General features: G+C 38.3%; 1 protein-coding gene across 1 annotated transcript in view; it reads left to right on the forward strand.

Annotated features, from left to right (window-relative positions):
- LOC135469820 (reelin-like) overlaps positions 1-13,093 on the forward strand; it is a 37,837-nt gene that overhangs the window by 18,046 nt on the left and 6,698 nt on the right. The window contains exons 26-43 of the mRNA XM_064748429.1: positions 586-785; positions 1,538-1,614; positions 1,787-1,949; positions 2,883-2,997; positions 3,215-3,435; positions 3,965-4,257; positions 4,593-4,740; positions 5,261-5,516; positions 5,951-6,092; positions 6,806-6,913; positions 7,295-7,463; positions 7,980-8,120; positions 8,579-8,756; positions 10,170-10,363; positions 10,576-11,112; positions 11,581-11,782; positions 12,167-12,342; positions 12,854-12,960. Coding sequence (XP_064604499.1) covers positions 586-785; positions 1,538-1,614; positions 1,787-1,949; positions 2,883-2,997; positions 3,215-3,435; positions 3,965-4,257; positions 4,593-4,740; positions 5,261-5,516; positions 5,951-6,092; positions 6,806-6,913; positions 7,295-7,463; positions 7,980-8,120; positions 8,579-8,756; positions 10,170-10,363; positions 10,576-11,112; positions 11,581-11,782; positions 12,167-12,342; positions 12,854-12,960 — 3,427 coding nt within the window. The remainder of the gene's footprint in view (positions 1-585; positions 786-1,537; positions 1,615-1,786; positions 1,950-2,882; positions 2,998-3,214; positions 3,436-3,964; positions 4,258-4,592; positions 4,741-5,260; positions 5,517-5,950; positions 6,093-6,805; positions 6,914-7,294; positions 7,464-7,979; positions 8,121-8,578; positions 8,757-10,169; positions 10,364-10,575; positions 11,113-11,580; positions 11,783-12,166; positions 12,343-12,853; positions 12,961-13,093) is intronic.

The raw sequence follows: 13,093 nt of genomic DNA on the forward strand, positions 1-13,093 counted from the left end.
TTTTGTTGTTTTGTGCTGTGTTACTAGTCACATGATTTAGCTGCCATTTTGAATTTTATTGATTAGCTAAAAAAATCTTCTTGTCCGAAACGGCTAAACGTGTCGAGACAAACCATTGACGTCAAGATTACAAATCAGCAAGAATTATTTTTGTACTTTGTGTTTTTTTCATTTTTTGACAAATAAACCAACAAAAATTTGACAAAAACATCCTATGTAAATAACAAGGGAGCTTTGTGCTAGACTGCATTAACTGCAATTTACGATGGGAATGGTCATCAGCTCTTTGACAGTGTATTCTTTCTGTCTTTTGTCCTCGGGTACCGGCAGAAGATCAAAGCCACCTAATCTCTGTTCTAGTCTCAGCACTTTGCCCATTGTTAATGGTACTTGGCAGTGCAGGGTTCCAATCCAGTACATTTCTTTACGTTGTTTTCGGGTTTTTTTTACCATGATCATGAACTGTATAGACATCAGGCTACCAGAAGTGGTAAAAGTCTTGTTGGATCAACCCTGGCAATGCTGTTGGATAACAGATTTAATTTTCATTTAAAGGTAATGTTTGCTTGTTTCTTGTTTTTGAAGGAATCAAGGCGAATGGCAATCACACGTGATTTTGACACGTCAATGGTAGAGAATGTGGAGTTCTTCCTTCAGTTTGGGTGCACAGAGAAGGAATCTGATTGGCCTAGGTCACACAGCGTGTTATTACAGTACTCGACCAATGGCGGAATAAAATGGCAATTGTTGCAAGAGCTACATTACCGAAATGAAACCAAGCCGAGGTGCCTTAATCACTATCCACTTTTTTAAATCATATCTTTGTGAGATTTCCAGCTTGTCTGTTAAGGAGATGCTCATTAAACTTTTTAGCTAATTTTTTTTTTTTTTTTCATTCTTTTTCATGGTTACCCCCCATTTAGGACTTTGCGTAACAGTGCTTTTCCATGTATTCAGATTTTGTTCATGCATCTCCTCTTAAACTATGGCACCGATTTTGATGAAACTTACCATACATCTTGCCTGTCGTCTGATCTTTTTGGAAATGTTGGGGGATGAAAGGGTGGTATTTCAGACATCCAAATTCTAGTTATGTAATATTAGATTTAGTGAAATTTTGAAGGTTTTTCATAATCTGTGGTAGTGTGGGTGGGACTATTGTGTTCAGTCACTGTGCAGTCACCATTAAAAGGGTTCCATGTAGAACCACAGAACATTGAATATCAAACATGTTGGCTCCCGGCCTGAAATAAGATTCACCTTGCAATGCAGCCATAAAGTTTGAACGAACAGGTGCATAGTTATACTTACACTTTAAAGAGGGCTATTCTCAACAGCAAGATATTGAAAATATTAAGTAAATAATGTTATGTTATGCCTTATTTATTATTTAAATAATTTGTATAGTTATCACATAGGAAGTGTTATCATTGTCATTTTGATTGTTAAGAAGTCATGTGGTTTAAATGATTTTCATAACACAATGTATTCATAATGGAATTAGGTGCCAGTCTTAAGGTTCTTGTATTTTTTATAGGTTTTATAGTTTAACGTTGCCAACAAACGCAAAAGCCAATGCCACAAGGTTTAGATTCCTTCAACCAAAGCATGGAGGTAAGCCACAGTTTTGCTGTTGTTGTTGAATGTTTCAGTAACTATTTTCAGCTTTGTTTAACATGTTTACTGGAATTTTTCAAACATACTGAGAATATAGGATAATGCTAGCCTAAATGCTGCACCTTTTGTATAGATTGACCTGTAGTGATGTAGTGGTTTGCTTTTCCAGGTCACCTAGTGTCTGCGTGGGCTATAGATAACTGGTATGTAGGAACAATGATCATGAAACCTAACACAATCTATGACACTTTTGATGACCTGCAACCAAGTGAAGAATTCTGGCTTTTTGCTAACAATGGAAAATTGGGACGATATTGTGGACTGAACACAAGGTAATGTTTCATTTAACCATAATACATTTACTGTAAAATTGGGAAAATTTCCTGTCTAAACTGATTGCTTCTGAACTCTGTAAAAAAACACATCATTCATCAGTTCTGGTGATCTGAAAGAATATTCATCACTTTGCTGTATGAACATATTCACAGAGAAACAGTGAAAGATTGAATGTGGATCTTGCTTGGACGAACTAGTTTTAGGCAGACAATGTTCACAGTTTGCTCTGAAACAGACTTTGATGAAACATTTTGGATCCTTGCTGTAGTGGCTAAGTTAGCTTGGACAGACTAGTTTTAGGCAGACAGTGGTCACAATTTTTGATGAAATCTTTTGGATCCTTGCTGTACTGGCTAAGTTAGCTTAGACAAACTGGCTTTAGGCAGACAATGTTCACAATTTGCTCTAAAACAGACTTTGTTGAAACTTTTGGATCCTTGCTTCACTGGCTAGGACAAGCTGGTTTGAGGCAGGCAATGGTTACAATTTACTCTGAAATAGACTTTGATGAAACCTTTTGGATCCTTGCTGTACTGACTAAGTTAGCTAAGACAAGCTGGTTTTAGGCAGGCGATGTTCATAATTTACTCTGAAATAGACTTCGATGAAACCTTTTGGATCCTTGCTGTACTGGCTAAGTTAGCTTGGACAAACTGATCTTAGGCAGGTAATGTTCACAATTTTTCCACCACAAGCAACTAACATATTTTTTGAATTGTGATGTTGCATGGTTACGTGTATAAGCACATGTAATAAAGGGTAACTTATCGCCTCCAAGCACTAACATGCACTTTACAACTATTATCACTGTGATATGGATATAGTATTTCCACAGTGGTGTAAATGTCATAATCATTCATTCATTTAATGAATGAATGACTCCTGCTGAAAATAAAACTGGTCCTTTGTGAATTGATTCTTTACTGTAGACGAGACACAACAATGGCGGGCCAGACTGCTATGGTGTTCAGACATGGGGATGGGGAGAAGTCCTTGGTCTCTCGGGATATGGAGGTTGGACCAGCTAGTGTCCTACAGTTTGATGTAAGAAAATTATAAAATTATACAGCTCATCACAAGTTTGTTTCAGGGAATTACTGTATATTCTTGGATATCAGTGATATTTAAAACATCCCCTCACATTAAAACTTGGACCAATGTTAGCTGTTGTGTTCAGATACAAGGATTTTTGTCAATCATAGCTTACTTATATGAGGAAGTGAGACAGCCAGCATAAACAGTGTCTGCTTTCCCCCTACAGATCAATGTGGGTTGTGACTCAGTTGCTGACAATGCCTTACCTGTGCGCCTGGAGCACTCCTCGGACAGAGGGAAATCTTGGCACCTGCTGAGTGAGAACTGCCTCAGATACTCCATCTCCCTTTGCCAGGATAAGGTGAAGCACCCGAGCCTCTACTACAGTGGAACCTCTCGTTACTGGAGGAGGGTCACCATCCCACTGAACAGCCTCCATACCTGTGGGTCAGTCTTTCCTCCATCTTATACACTTACTTTAATTTCTGAATCTATCTTTTTTTTTTTATCATTACTGCAGTTTGTTAATTCCAACTATGACATCACAGCCAAGACTTTGAACTACAAAGGTTATAATTCCTGAAATAGACCTTCTAAGAAATTTATCAAATCAAGTTGTGATACAAACTTATCCAGGTATGGAATTGCATGTAGATTTATCTCTTATGTAGGTAACAACTTGATGACTGTCATACTATAACACAGGTACAATGTACTGTAAATCACTAATAACTTTATGGAATGTTTTTTTACAAACTAATCACCCTGCTGTACTAACCTGGTGAGAAATCATGTCAAAAATTATCTTATTATCAGTAAACCAAATGTAACTTCACATGATGTTTCACCTACTAATCACCCTTTTGTAGCTCAGTTTGTACAGCACGATAAAGCATTCCATGAAATAATGGGTAAATCACTGTTTGTGTAAAAATACAGTGGTACTGCATTTGTTTTGGTTTTAATGTTTTTAAAGATCGGTGCGTTTCCGTTGGCGACAAGAGGCTGCACCTGAGCATGGGTATGCCCCCGAGTGGGCTGTGGATAACGTATACCTGGGAATGATGTGTGCAGAGCACTGTCATGGCCAGGGAAGCTGTATCCATGGGATGCTGTGTCAGTGTGACCACTTCTACTCTGGAGACACCTGCATACCTACCACCCCCAACCCTAGCTACCTGAAGGACTCATTTGATGCGCTCTCCCTAGGAAGGTCTGCCAGGAACCGTAGTGACATTAATGTTATCTCTAATCTGCCTATAACTTCACGTAAGTCCCTGTCATGTTTGGAGAGACAAAGTGGCCCTGAACATGTGATTAACAGTCTTGATGTATCCTCATTAATATTTTTAAAGTTCATTTCACAGCTCATGGCTACTCAGTTATTAAGAAGTTTGCACTGTGTTGGTCACACATGTAAGGTTATTGTTCTCTCTCAGGCTCGGTCAGGCGATGTTTCCCCATTCTGATCATCCATTGTGCATCAGACATTTCTGGCAATAAGCAGTCCACAGTGCTCATTGGTTCGTTTAACACCAGTCAAAGTAATCAAATCAAAACACTGTTTAACTGTTCAAGAATTCTGATAGAAACCCCTTTTATAGGAACTGTTGATGAAGGTAAATGGCTGACATGGAGTGGTGGTGAGATAGCAAAGACCTGTGGCATCCTCCTTACTGGCAGTAACCTCTACTACAGTAACAGAGGAGACAGATTGCTGACAACAGTCGACCTTGACCTGTCAAAAGGGAGGTAAAGAACCATTCTCTCGTGTATTCTACATGTTACGCACAGGCAAGACAGAAGTGATATATGAAATTTGAGTGAGTTTGTTTTATGCATGTAGAAGTAGATATTTGCGATTTATCCTGTTCTGACCCACCCTTGTGCTATTTTGTTGATGCCATTGCAAACAGATGTAAGTTGTCAAGAAATTTGTAAGAACATTCTGGTATTTTTTCATTGTTAGATAAGTTTTGTGATTGCCAGTGTGCACAAAACAAAAGTAAAAAAATAAAGATACACGCCTTACATCTGCATAACTACATGTACAAGGTGTATAGGATTCATGTAGGCCCACATCTCTGTTGTCATGTTGTCACAATTCCGTCTGTGCACTTGTCTGCTTGTGACAGTTGTAAATAATGCACAGTATCATTGTTGATATTTAAAGACATCTTTACAAAAAGATCAGTTGTAATCTGTAGTTGAGTTGTGTACACGTGCATGTGGATGGTTATGCCTGAGACATTCTGTATGACCTTCTGCTCAGTTTGATCCAGTTCTACCTGAAACTGGGATGTAAGGACACTGTGGACCCCAATACAGCGCCCATCCTGCTGCAGTACTCAACCAATGGAGGCATACACTGGGTCATCATTGAGCAATTTGACTTCCATGCCTCCAGTAACCAACCCAACTACATCGTCGTACACATCCCACATGGTGCCCTGACAAAAAGTACTCGGATCCGTTGGTGGCAACCAAGCTTGGACGGTACTTTTCTTGAAGACTGGGCAATAGACCAGGTAATAGTTGTTCTCTTTCAAATTGAAGACAAAACAAGACAAAAACAAACAGTTGAAAAAACAAGAAGACTATCTATCCTGTACAAAAATCACTCTGTATTGAGTCATATCAGCCGGATTAGCTGCTACTGTGAATTATTTAAGTTGTTGTTGCAATGTATTAAATACATTTGTCAAGGAAATTGTCTGCTTTTAAATATGGACATGAGTTGATGGTTGTACATGGTTTAAAATTATTGACATAGTTTCTTTGTTATCAAAAACAGTATCATGGCTGAGGTAGATGTTATTTTACTTGAAAAGTGCCTGAAATTGTATATGTTCTTCACCTGATTCTCCTTAAACCACTGAGAACTCTCAGATGGCTTATATCTAAGTGCTTTTATCTCACTTGAACCAAAATGATTTGTCATGTGGGTGATTGTTTTGGCCAGGTGTACATAGGAAGTGAGAGGGAGAGCCAGGCACTCTTACAGGATGAACCGGACACCCCTAAGGACTCCAATTGGCTTCTTGCCCCTGGGGGAGAGGTGGAGGAAGTCTGTGGGTCAGACAGAGAAGCTATTCACTTTGCTGGTAAACGATATTCCATTAATACCCATATTACGGTCAACTTATACATGTATCTGTTCTTACACATAGATGTAAATGCATGCAACACCCGCAGACACATGTAGAGGAAACTGCTGGTAAAAGTATTGTGGTAGTTCAAATGAAATAAATAAACCATGCATGTCCATGTCTTTTGTCTCTTATGGTATTAAAAGTTACATATATTCACTGAAATTCTTGTTTGCAGATCTTAAAATCACATTTTATGTATGTGTATGTTTCTCACATGTAGGTAAGATCTCCAGCTTTTTTAAATCAGAAAGTCATAACCTCTGTATCCAGTCAATAAAGGAAACATCAAATTCTTCCAAGGTTCTAATGTTAGAAAAATTGTATTCGTTGTGCCCAGACTTGTGCTACAGCATTGAAAGTGGGACAAGGTAGTTGGATGTGGTCCTAGGGTCACAAAGAGATCTAGACTTAAGTCAAAATTTTAAACATTAAATTTGGTATGTTTGTTGGTCGATAACGTGCACAAAATTTACATTGCCATTCCAACAATATATTTATTTTGCTACGTCAGAAATAACAATTTCAAACTGATCTATAATTTTGACTAAAGTTTAAGATCGTTTGTAAGATCGAAGCCTTTGTGATATCCATAGGCCTTGGTTATTTCCTTCAGCCTTTCATTATGTTACAAAACCACAATAACGCCTGGCCTTATTTGTTTCCAGGTGAGGATGACATGAGGTATGCCATATCTGCTGATATCCAGGTGGAAGAGGGTAGCTTTATACAGTTTGACTTGGCCATGGGTTGTGATCCATCAGAACACTGTTATGGTGAGTAATCATGTCTTTATACTTTTTTTTGAAATTGTATATTATATCATATTGATATTGTGACTTTTTTAGTAGAAATGATCTGATTATTGTTATTCTGATATCCTTTCATTTCCAGTGATTCTACCTAAGTTCAGTAAATCTTGGTATTCTCATATGTCTAAGTTTAGCTTTTTAAGACATTTTCTTTCTTGTTTGTCCAAGGTATTTAACCTAACTTTTTATATTTTAGTGTAGACCACAATAAATTAAAAAAAACCCAAAAAGGTATACGTTCATTTCTTTTTTTTTCCATTTATTTGGGTGTAGTTTATTATTCCAATATGTGTTGAGCGTCATCCTCTGTGATAAAGTGTTGATTTGATTTTTTGTTATTCCCAGGGATTGAGCTTCAGTTTTCCTTGGATATGGGGAAGACATGGAGTTTATTGCGGGATGCTTGCTTGCCATCTAACTTGGACTGTAGTCAGTACTACAGTAGCAGTATATTTTATTCAGATCTTTTCACTGGATGGACAAGGGTCCTGCTACCACTGCCTTATTATACCAAGTGAGTAGCTGTAGAATTATGGATATGGGGAAGTAGAATTATTCTTCTCTCTCCTCCCACCAATATGGTCACTCTGAGTTCAAGTCCTCTCAGGCCGCACATGTGAAGGTCTGCCAGCAACCTACCCCCCAGGCTCTGTCCGGTATCCTCCCACCATAATGCTGGCCGCCATCATATAACTGAAATATTTTTGAGTTTGGCGTATAACACCAATCAAATAAATAAATAAATATTCTCTTATTATGCATACATATATGCATGTGTATAGTCAATATTCATGCTCAGTTACTTACAAAATTTCCCTTATTTTGTGCATGTGCAATTACCTTTTTAAAACATTAGCTTCAGATGTTATAAGCAGTAGTAATTTCAGGCTAGCTAAAAGCACCCATTAATTGATTTAAATGATGTTTTATAAAATATCAGTTTAATTCTTAGCTGATTTTTTTTTCATTTAAGATGCCCCCTCTTTATTCTCTTCATATGTGTGGAAAATCAGTAATTTTTGTAATGCAGATCTGCAGGTACTCGGTTTCGTTGGGTACAGCCACCTGAATTTAGAGCAGAGGATTCGTGGGCGATAAGTGGGTTGTACATAGGCAATGGATGCCCCAAATTCTGCAGTGGCCAAGGCTGGTGTCATGAAGGACAATGCAGGTGAGAGGAAATAGATGATGAAGAACAAATCTACCTGTACATACAGGCTTGTACACAGTTCTTTTCATGGTTCATATACCTATTACATTTAGGTCATTGTATGAGTGAAAGTGCTGAAGTATTATAGGTTGTATATGTTGTTTATATTGTATGGTATATTATATTTACAGTTTCCGCCACCCAAAAACTGATTGCCATCGCATAAAAGCAAAATTCTTGAGTATGGAGTTCAAATAAAACAAACAAATAAATACTTTCTCAGGTCAGAGTTTGTATTTGACTCATTTGCCAATGTGAACATTATTATAAGTGCCATTAACCTGATGAGCTATATATGATGTACTGCATCTAGTTTACATGTACATCTGTATGCTTTGCAGTGAATTGGGAGCCACTTTATGATGAGCCCCAGACCTAAGTGTTGTGGTTAGCTAAGTTTAATGTTTTTACTTACACAGGTGTGAGGAGGGTTGGGAGGGGTTGGCTTGTGACACACCTAAAACAGCCCTTCCTAGTTACTTGCAGGATACCTTTACCTCATCTCCCCTACCCCATAACTGGCTGACGATACTTGGGGGTGAGGTAGAGGACACCTGTTCTGTAGTGGGGTCAGGAACAGCCCTTCACTTCACTCAGGTATATCCTATTGGTTTTGACATTTATAGCCATCTATTCAGCTTTGGGAATGTATTAACGTACCTGTGTCTTCAAACATTTCCAGACCTTGATAGCTCAATTGGCAGAGCATCCACTATGGGGGTGGTAGAGCCAGGGTCAATCCTTGGTCGGGTCACACCTAAGACCTTAAAAGCTTAAGTTGTAGCTTCCTCGCCTGGCATTCAGCATTAAATGGATAGTGCAAAGACTGCTTGACTGGTATCAGTATCAGGGCTCGGGTGGGCGGCTTACCTGCCTTTGGGATGTCGTCTCAGTGAAGATAAAATACAGTGGAAATCCTTGCTGCAACAAGGAGTTACATTAAGGTACATGCACTGTAAGGATTTCTTCGTCGTCATATGACCATTGTTGTATGACATTAAACCCTAAGCACTCACTCAGTCAAACAATTCCTTGAATTTTGTGCTGTGTTTGTCTCTTAAAATTCCATTTATCCTGAAATTTTAAACTGATGACATTTTGTGCAGTTCTTTCCTTAATGATTTCCATCAAGTTAGTTTTCATGATATGAGCAAATTACAAAAACTTGACCCACATCCAAACAAAATCAAGAAAATTATTAAATATGCAAATCTGATGTAACTTAAGATTACACAAAAGGAGCCTGCTCATAAAATTTATAAAAATCATACAATATTCAGAGCAGTTATATTGCACAGAAATGAATCACCAGTGAGAATCATGAAATTCATTAAACATAAAAAACTTATGCTTGGATCAGGATAATGTCTGTATTTGACCTGGGGGTTTGTATACTCATTGTGACCTGTAAGTTTTACTCACAGGCTACATAATATTGCCCATGTGAGACGTCAGGTCTGTTTTGAAAACTGGTCCAATACATGCATGTTTTGAATAATTAAAAATTAATTAACCCGATTCTGATTGGTGATAATTGCTTTTTATGATACCTGTATATTTATAACTCACTCTTCCAAATAATTTGTCTGGTTTTGGTAAAATTTTGTGTTCAGCCTGATTTGCTAAATTTTGCCAATTTAATGATTTTTTCATTCTGATTGGCTGTTGCTTTCCATGTAAAGTGCTCCAAATATTGTCCAAGTTTGGACAAAATTTATGTACAATTTCTTTTCATGTATGATTGGAAATCTCAATCACAAAACTCACCAGAGATCCATAAAATGACAAGTTACGTGTGTGAGACATTTATGGTTATTGTATATCAGACATTTAACACTCGATATGCTGCGTAATTATCCAGTATCGATTGTTGGTTTGGGGTGATTGATACTCGCAATCATTGCTTGTGTTTCAGCTCGCGTGTATAAGCGATGATGTAATTTTGTCTCGCATTATTGTACAGTATAACAAGTGACCTCATGTAAGAAGCTGTGTGAAACCTTGTTACAGGGCTGCTCAAGAATGCTAGTAAGCCGTGACCTTGACCTCCGAGAGGCAGTTTACATCCAGTTTAACTTCATGTTTGGCTGTGTGACCCCTCCCCGCTCACGAGAGGGAGGTGTACTGCTAGACTTTTCATCCAATGGAGGAATAACATGGCAGCCTCTGGAGGAGCTCTACTTTAATCTCTACACGATACCAACGTATGTATTGCATGGATTGTGTTGAAGAGGCATTATCTTTAATTTTCACGCATTTTGGACATGTTTGTAAGGATACATTTGGAGGTAAAAGGCAGTAATTTTCTGTGTTCTAAAAGATTTTAATTACTAAATCATATGATAAATAAATACATATGAATATTCATTTAAATGAAATTGCTGCGGCTTGAATGTTTTAATAACTTTTCTTATAGGTTTGTGAGTGTAAAACTCCCGCAAAGTGCAAAAGCCCAAGGTGTAAGGATAAGATGGTGGCAGCCAATTCACCCTGGAAACCGATTGGCTGACTGGGCTATTGACAATGTTGTGATTGGTGGAGATGTGACCAATCCAGACACACTCAAGGATACGTTTAATACTGGTCTTTCTCCAGAGAACTGGATCCAAACAAATAAAATCCAGTCAGGTGCGTACTGTGAGGAGGAATCGAATGCCATTGGCCAGGCAACACAATCAGAAGCATCAGTTTTGACCACTAGAGATTTGGATGTGAAATACGCCAATATCCTCCAGTTTTCCATCAATGTTGGTTGTGACTCTGCAGAGGAGCTGACACCCCCTGTCGCTGTGCAGTACTCTCTGGACTATGGTATGACATGGACGAACCTTGTGCCTCAGTGTGTGGAAAATGATCCGCACTGCCTGGGAGTGGCAACCATGGCGTCTGTGTACTACCCATCACCGGGGTGGAGGAGAATTGTTATCAAGTTCACAGGACAGGAAATTTCTACGTATGTACATCAAGGACTTGTCCTGAATTAAACTTACGAGCAGAAGTCAACTTCATCTGCATAGACATTTGGAAAGTCTAATCTTGGTTTTGTAAATAAAAAATAAATGAGATTAAAGATTTTGGTGATTTAACCCAATGAGTCACTCTGAACAGGAAAGTGGAAGCTTTCCTCAGTTCTGTACACCTATGCTTTTCTCCATTATTAACGTATACCCAAGTGCAGGTGTGACTCCACTCTGTGGTCATCCGTCAATCTGTATTTCATCAGGAAACAGTTGTCTCAACTACTTTCCTGATACTGAATTGGAAGTTGGTACAAGGCTTTATCATGACAGGTTACAGATCCAGTTCAAGGTGCTTTCTCTGTTATTAAACATATATTTCTCTGTTATAACCATTATGCTCTGTGTCCTAGACTGGGCCTATCACAGATGTTGTCTTGACACTATGGTGTTTCTTGTCTCAGGTCAACTCGGTTCCGCTGGATCCAGACCTCCCCTGTGGTAGAGCCCTTGACAAGCTCCAAGTGGGCATTAGCTGATGTTTACATTGGTTCGCCATGCCTCAGCTATTGTAACGGGCATGGCTTCTGTGATTACCCATACTGTAGGTGTGATGAAGGTTATGGCGGAGACGACTGTACTCTAGTGAACACAACTGCTGTCCTGGTAAGTCTACTTCATGGTGTCTATAAGAGTGTGATGCATCTTACAGTATTTGTCACTGTCTTGCTCAGTTTTATTGAAAAACATTTCTTCTTTCATTTTGTGATGGGTCCCATCGTCTGTAACCTTTTGTTCCAGTACTCAAGAACAATACATACATGAACATATACATGTATTGGGAATGCTGAATGATCCAGCTTTGACCCAAATCCCATGTCACTGACCTTGGTGGATTGTTGAAGATGGCACTTTAATGTGTGATAGTTGTTATACTAAATGAGGTATCAGAGGAGAAGCGCTGTTTGAAAAAATCAAAACAAATGCTACTGGAAGCTCTGTATTGTCCACTTGTAGAAATAAGTAATTTTTCTTCTTTTTTATTCTCAGCCACAACTGAAGGATTCCTTTGGAGAAGCAAAGATTAACTTCACAAAATGGTTACTGGTACAGGGAGGCTCCATTGACTCACCCTGTCAGACAATGGTAGAAAGTTCTGCTCTGTTCTTCACTGGCCCAGCCTTGCGTCAGGTGGTTACCAATGACCTTGACCTTAGAGATGCTGTGTAAGTTTAATGTTGTGAGATTTGCCAAACAATGGTAGAAGGTTCTATGCTGTTCTGCACAGATCTAGTCCTGTATCAAGTGGTCACCAGTGCCCTTGACCTTGGAGATGCTGTATAAGTTCAGTGGGGTGAAAGAATGCTGCTAACATGTGCCATCAAAAGGTTGTAGAATTTGATCTCAGGAGGAGTTGTTTTTAACACTGGGTTGTTTGAAATTTGTTTCCTATGGGCATGCTCATGTTGACATTTTTATATATTGTTTTACATTTACATTAAAAGAATTTCTGTTTTGTGCAGTTTTGTTTGGTTTTGTTTGCAGCTAATATTTGAATCTTATATTAGGGTGTGTTTCCTTCAGCTGTTGATGTTAAAGGTTATGATAAAGTGAAATTTTGCCCATCGTTATTCTATGCAACTAATGGTTGGGGATTATTAATATAATTGTACATAATTTAAGACACATACACTGTGCAATTTGATGTCTTTAATGAATTAATTGGTTTCGTTTCAGATTTTTACAGTACTATGCCATGATTGGAGGAACGAGTAAAGACCCGTTCTGCCTTGAACCATCATCTTTAGACCACAGTGTTATTCTGCAATACTCCACTGATGGAGGCTAGTATTTTTACAGGTTTTTTTTTAATATCCTGGGATAATACTCATTATGAAGCAATTTATATGGCTTAAAAAGCATGTGTTTCAAACGTTGAATATAATATACCTTTAAAATTTAGGCTGAAATGTGATT

The sequence above is a fragment of the Liolophura sinensis genome, chromosome 7, assembly GCF_032854445.1.
Source record: "Liolophura sinensis isolate JHLJ2023 chromosome 7, CUHK_Ljap_v2, whole genome shotgun sequence".
In the NCBI taxonomy this organism is placed as follows: Eukaryota; Metazoa; Mollusca; class Polyplacophora; order Chitonida; family Chitonidae; genus Liolophura; species Liolophura sinensis.